Here is a 7,184-nt window from a genome sequence, read left to right as displayed (position 1 = left end):
AGAAAAAGTTTTTCATCCTTAAATGAAAAGCTAGTTTCACCCCTGGTCGTAATATAATAAAGCGCAATCACAAGAACTATAACTTAGCATGTTCTGCAAGAATGTTGAAGAAGTTTGCTTAATTTTTAATAATTTTTAGTCAATATTCGAAAATTATTCAATCATAATACAACAAGCGCAATTACCATATCTTTTGTAACAAACTCAATAACTTTAATGCATTGATTAGATTAAAATAAATGAAGAATGCTTAAATCATCTAATTTATGTTCTAACCATATTTGGTTATCCTCTAGCTTAGTTAGACCATTACTCATCTCCATAATAATGATAATAAACAGCTTCATCCCCTTAATTACTCATCTAGGCAATCTTTGAATCAGGTTCGATGAATGATTGAACCATCTTTAATACACGTTCGAACAATTTGCATTCATCCTTCGATCATTATCAAATAAACTTCAACGAATGTTTGAAGATGATTTATTATGATCAAAGGATAAGAATAAATTGCTAGAACATGTGTTAAATAACAGTTGAAGATTGCTCAATCATAACTTGAAATTAGAGATCATTAGCACAATTTCTATTTAAATTAGAGATCATTACCACAAAAAAAAAATGTTTTTTTTTTTTTTTACATAAAAAGGCAACAAATCATATTGAATATAGTAAAAGAGTTTAAGCCAACTAAGGTTTCATTTGAAATGAACAATTATTACGTCCTCCGACCGGACACAGAGGAACGTCTGGTCGGAGGCCAAATCCCGTCAAAAAACGGTTGTACCGAGCAAATACCGAGCAATACCAAACAATAATGAGGAATACCATTATTTGAAGACTCAATACTGAGTTATACCGAGCTAAACCGAGAAATACCGAGTTATACAAAAGTTGTACTGACTTTTTCCTAGAAAAACTCGGCACAACTCAGTATTTCTCGGTACAGCTCGGTATAACTCGGTATTGGTATTCAAAGATCGGTACTCCTCGTTAATATCAAATAATACCTAGTTGTACCAAGCAAATACTGAATTTTTTGACGGGATTTTACCTTCAACCGGACGTTCCTCTACGTCCTTACACCGGACGTAATAAAAGTTCGTTTGGAACGGCTTTTTAAAGCTTTTTAAAGTATCTTTTTAATACAAAAATTTAAATTTTTGCACTAAAAGTTGTTTTAAGAAGCAATAAAAAAGTCATCCCAAACGAAGCCTAAATGTGCAAATACGGATTTTAAGAAAACTATGTTCCCAACCAAAGAAAAAACTTGAATGTTAATTTTTATGTTTTTCCTATTAATTTTTATGTTTTTCCTATTGGCAGACTGTGAAAGCATTCTATATAAGCTTTACGCTGTGATGTATAAAACTCTACAGCCATAAAAAAATTTTAAGTTATTCTTCTCACAACAACTCAACAATTAATTTTATAAAATATTACAGTCGTCCCAAATAGACTCTTTGACTATTTATATAAATTATTCAAAGCTAAAGAAAAGTTCAGCTAAAAAAAAGTTAAATAAACATGGCTATTTAGGAATATATTTAAGGTTGAAAGCCACTAAAATCATTTTTGATTGAATAAAGAAAATATGTAATTTTAACATTTATAACGTTAATAACTATCTTTGAATATTATTTGAAAGAAAAAAAAACTGATTACTATGATATTTTTAAATACATTGGATCTATTATATAAAAAAAATGAAAATATAAATGAAGACAACTTCGAAATTAAGGCTAAATGGTTTTTTTATTGGTTATTGCTTGTTTACTAAATAGTTAAAATAAAGTGTCACATGAATTTTGTGTAATAAGAAGCATCATAAAACATGGATAATTTTATAAACAACAAATGCAGAGATTCAACATGAGTGAGACAAAGTCAATTTCACTCTTGTAGATAGTTGCTTTCAACTATCTAAAGAACAATCACCTAGATCTGAAACAGAGTAAAAATAAATTGAAAAAACTTCATAAGCTTCAACAATTGGAAGAATAATGTATGTTATAATATGAACGAGACCAAATATAATATATACAATAGGAGTAATCAACAGATTCATGAGTAACTAATGTAAACTTTATTAAAAGGCAGTGTCAAAACCCGACCCGATAATACACATGTCACACCATGTCAGATTGTGGCAAGACATAACCCCAAGATTCAATTAGACAAAGTACCGAAAAAAACCTCCAATTATATGCTATACAGGTCACTATTGAATACAATATGAAGCAGAAGACTATAAAATGTCAAAGATAATTTTCTATTATAGCATCCAAATATATATATATATAAATCTCATATCTATCTACAATAGTGCTTGTCAACAGACAAAATTATAAAAATAAAAGCCAAATCTGCAAAAATAATTTAACCAAACAAAAAGCATATCTACAATACAGATCGGAGCCTGCCATCCAAAATTACTCAACTTGCTCCTTATCCTTTCCCTGAGTTGAAAAATAAAAATAAAAACAGGAATGAGCTAACATGGCACAGTAAGCTATCGTAGCCTAAAACAAAATAAATAATTTAAATTAAAAGATTGAAAAATACAGTGTTGCAATAGTAAAATAAAATACTAAGTGGAAAGCTAAATTTGAAACAATTATTGAAACTTAAACAAGTACTGAAACTGAATGCATTTAAACAAATATTGTAACTAATTGGATTACGAGTAAACATTTCATAATGATTATCAAAGTGATTATCATAATTCCTATTAAGCCCAAATTTTCATATATATACATATATAATTGTTACCAGAATCTCACCTCGATAGCCCACTAGCTTCGGCATAATAAAATCTCACCTCAGTCATCCACCGACGTTGTAATAACAAAATCTCACCTCAATCACCCACAGGCTCAGGCAAAACAAATATCACCTCGGTTGCCCACTGACACTGACATAACATAATTTCATCTCGATCGCCCACTAGCACAGGCATAACCCCAAATCACATTCTATCATATCACATTTCTTTAACCAACATACACATTTTTCCATGCACTTCATTAATTATAGCATAATTAGTCTCAATTTAGAAATTACCAAAATGTATTAACAATAATTAACAAAAAACCAGCTTAGAAAAGTAGGTGAAAATTCTTATTTTTAGAAAATAATCAAATTAGCAAAGATTACATAAAATATAACTTTAAGACTTTAATCGTGCTACAAAGTTATTTTTCAGAGGCTAGATTATTTTCTATTTAATAAAAATAGTATAAATTTCAAAAAACCCGATGAAAGTGGTGAGCTGCACCACTCTAGACCCTAACGCCACGACATTGCGAGTTGGGCTTAGTTTTTCCTTCCTAATTATTCTTAGTTCATTTAAAGAATTGCATCTCTTGGTGAATTTAAGTGCATCTATTAGTCTGTTTTATATGTAGAACAGTGTATGTAGTGAAGAGAAACAAGTGAGTGTGAAAAGAGTGATATGTATATTTTCTCCTATTTTTATAGTGGACTTCTCGATGCGGCCCCGTAGTTTTTTTTTTGTCCTAATTTTGAATTTCTTTCACGTTAAATCCCGATGTTCTTTTAGCTTTTTTTTCGTTGCATGGTTTTACTCTCAACAACAATAATTTTAAAGAAGATAATAAATGCTAATAACCAAAAGGTGACTAATTTCTTGAAGGCATGCGTCACAAATAAAAAATAGCTCGATTCTCAAATGAGAACTATGACATACACATATCAAAAGGTTAGTATAGGAAAATCAAACCATAAATTTAGAGATGAACATTAGGACAAGAGCCAACCAACAACAATAGCACTTCACACAAAAATAAAGTGACCTTAACATTGTCCTCAGTTGAAATATTTGGCAAAATAGCATTGAACACTAGCTGAGGGCTTAAGCTAGCTAATAAAAGATTGATTGCTAGTAATGGCATAATATTTAAAGAAGAGAGCAAACTTGATCCTCTCAAGCATCATCATAGTTTATAACACTTAACCCAATCAAACCAATGACTAACAAATCATCCCTCAGGAAGTTAAACTAGTCTGTCGACTACTTCTTAAACTTAAATTTCATTTGAGACATCTTTTGATTACTATCATTTTTTTTTTCTTTCAACAAATTTTTGTATTAAAAAACTGTTGTAAATAGCAATCCCAATCGAAACCTTACCGATTTCTACATAGTATAACAACGTTATCATGGTTAACTTATTAGAATGTAGGGAATTTATATTAATGACATTGCAAGTAGTAGTAGGGGAAAGCATTGCAATGATTCAGAAGGTTGCATGACTATAGAAAAGAATTCAATGAACAGCATCAGTGTGTGCCCAGTAGAAGATAATGGAATAGAAAAAGGTCAAGAAGAAGAAAGCACAATGAAACTCCAAAATATGGTGACGTCTCTGAAAGCATAAGGTCACAACTCAGACTGGTTCTGCATAACAGTTAACCTGTGAGCAATGCTCAGTGCCGGAAAAGCTGCCATGAGAACAACCACAACGAAACACACTGAAACAAAAATATGGTGCATCTCTGAAAGCAAAGAATTAAATGCTCTTTAGATTAGTTCAGTGTAACAGTTACTCCCGGAACAAATATAAGCTGACTTGTTGAACAAACTGAAAAATTCAAATGTACTTACAACCTTTGAATTGAATGCATATAAATATAAAATAAGACTTCCAATCTAATGCACAAATGCATGCTCACCAAAACTACAAAACACAAACAATAATTTTAATAAAGGTAGGGTATTTCAATGAAAAACTGAATAATGCATAGAGCAAGAGAATTAATGATCTGAAATACCTTGAATGGCTTATCTAATTCACATGAACGCCAAAGTTTCAAGTAAGCTAGGTGTCACCAGATTTTTCCTCCAATTCTGAAATATTTCTAACAGCAACAAACTCTTCTTCAGGTATTAAACACCAATTAGGAGATTGCACAGCTCGAAGCCATCGGAAATCGTCCACATTAGCCCAATTCCTTGTTTCTTCCTCAAGGCCAGAATCACTGAGGTCCTTGTCGATCCCTTCGTATAATAACCTGTAAGGCGCAAACCTCAGGCCACTGCAATCCTCTATAATGGGCCTACTTCGGACCCTAAGATAGAAATCACACTCTCTTGCTTGGTGAATCCTAATCTGGTGGGACGCTAGCATAAACAAGCAATTGTTCACATCCTCTATGAGAATCGATCCCAGCACCGGACCCGTAAATATGCGGCAATTCCTGAGCCGGTGAATAAACAATGCTCTGAATCTCCCTTTCAGATAAACATCACAGGAATCCAGATCAACAATGCTAAAATCCCCCTCTGATTCAGAAACTCTAAAACGCTTTATCAGAATCTCGCCTTGCTTGTTCCTAAAACCCGGCGAGTCCGACAAGCTAATATTCTGACTCGCAGCATTGGAAACTGTAATAAATTGCTCAGACTCTTTCGCCAAAGCAGCGGGTTCTTTCTTTGACGAAGCCTTGCTCTTGAAGGTGAACTTCTTCCTCGGTGCAATCTCGGCATTCGCGCTTTCAACCATTTCCTTGAGCTCCTCGATCGTTTTCAGGGAGGAACGTACCTCGTAAGGAGGCAGGAAATAAGAGTGTTCGGAAACGATTTTTTCAAGATCGGAGATGGATTCCGATACCTTGTCGAGTTCCAGCTTGATCTGGGATTTGGCTTTCGGATCAGCGGCGGCGATGGCACGGCAGCGGTGGAGATCGGCCTCTACGGAGCGTTTTGCGTCGGAAAAGAGGCTTAGGAATGATTGGACGGACTCGAAGGAGGGAGACGAGAAGTCAGCGGCAGTACGGCGAGCCGCGGACTGCTGAAGACGGGATTGGTGGTTGTTGGAAAGGCGCTCGAGCATCGCCGCGTGCTTCTTCTGGGCGATCATATCTAGGGTTTCTACGGGCAGACCGTTCGGCTTCTGGAGTTCGTCGCCTTCCATGCCAAACGGATTCCACGGCTCAAGCGGGAAGAAGAGATAGGGTTATAGAAATTTTAATGAGAAAGCTTTGTGGGGTTCCATTGGTAGCACTCTAATATTTGTAGATTTTACATCTAAATTATTACATATCATCTAATATTTTAGTTAAGGAGTTAGCCAATCTCGATGAATAATAGTCGGAACTAGGGTTGTAAAAGGGAGTAATTATTGTGTACGAACATCGAATGTGTCTAGAGATCAATAACAGAGCGCCACGTCCTAGGTGACTCGGTACCAAGCACTCGGTATCACTCGATATTCGTTCGGATTTCGGGTTTTTTGTTCATGGACGTAGATAAACTTATTCATGTAAAAGGGCTTTCGAGCTTAGATCATGAGCTTGATGCTTGATTAATTAATCAATTCGGAGATAAATTTTATTCTACGAGTTTGAGATGGTTCGTGATTAATGATCAAATTCGAGATGAAGCATATCTAGGAGCCTTGAAGAGCTGGCTCCCTGGTCCCATTTGAATCAGGTCACTCTTCTGAACTAATACTGAAGAAAAAAGTAGGTCAAACAATATTATTGTAGAGATAAAATTTCTATTAATATATTAGTTCTTATGCTCCTCAGAGATGGTTTGAATGTGATATAAATTAACAATTTGAAAATAACTTAAAAATTAATTCAAAAATGATACCTCTTGAAAAAGGAATTTTTATTTAGAGGATATTATAAATAAGAACATATTTGGTAAACATGATAAGAGATTTAAAAGCATTCATATGGTTAATGTATTTGGAGCGACTAATGATGGTAGTATAATAAATAGATTTACTCAAATCAGTGTATATATAATATATTAAAAGTTGGAAGTAGCTCCAATGCGTAGATAAGCATTACGAGAGAGTCTCTCGATGGTTATGGTTTAAGGGTTATAGGGTTAGAAGAAAAAATAAATATTATAATTAAAATGATAAAAATATTAAAAATTATAGAGAATAATAAATGTTACTTAATATTAAGAATGAATATTAATTTTAAATATTTTTAACAATTTTGATATTTAAATTTTTGAATTATAATAATATTTTATATTAATATTTATTTAAAGCAAGCCGTCACGGCTTACAAAATCGAGTCAGGGCTAGCTCAAGCTTTGCTGGTTAGTTCATCGAGCTCGACTCATTAGCCATTTATCGAGCCGGCTCACGAGTAGGCTTGACTTACTTACACCCCTAGTTGAAACTCCCATGGCATGTCAC

At 33.6% G+C, this 7,184-nt stretch overlaps 1 protein-coding gene across 2 annotated transcripts; it reads right to left on the bottom strand.

Moving 5' to 3' along the window:
• Positions 1-2,173: 2,173 nt before the first annotated feature.
• On the bottom strand, positions 2,174-6,007 carry LOC110099694 (tubulin-folding cofactor C). 2 transcript variants are annotated; one of them, XM_020826922.2, is made up of 2 exons: positions 4,795-6,007; positions 2,174-2,459 (listed from the first exon to the last, which is right to left on the bottom strand). In XM_020826922.2, exon 1 carries the CDS (start codon positions 5,934-5,936, stop codon positions 4,842-4,844), a length of 1,095 nt encoding a protein of 364 aa, XP_020682581.1. In that variant the 5' UTR covers positions 5,937-6,007; the 3' UTR covers positions 2,174-2,459; positions 4,795-4,841. The 2 variants fall into 2 exon arrangements, with proteins under 2 accessions (XP_020682581.1, XP_020682582.1); XM_020826923.2 differs by lacking the exon at positions 2,174-2,459 and adding an exon at positions 3,069-4,700.
• Between the last annotated feature and the right edge of the window lie 1,177 nt (positions 6,008-7,184).

This window comes from Dendrobium catenatum, unplaced genomic scaffold (assembly GCF_001605985.2).
Source record: "Dendrobium catenatum unplaced genomic scaffold, ASM160598v2 fragScaff_scaffold_1427, whole genome shotgun sequence".
Taxonomy (NCBI): domain Eukaryota; kingdom Viridiplantae; phylum Streptophyta; class Magnoliopsida; order Asparagales; family Orchidaceae; genus Dendrobium; species Dendrobium catenatum.
Note: the sequence above shows the minus strand (reverse complement) of the source record. Positions and strands in the feature narration are given on the sequence as shown.

What these genes read in the sequence shown, in the direction of transcription:
- LOC110099694 (XM_020826922.2), bottom strand. Translation starts at nt 5,936, where the DNA reads ATGGAAGGCGACGAACTCCAGAAGCCGAACGGTCTGCCCGTAGAAACC.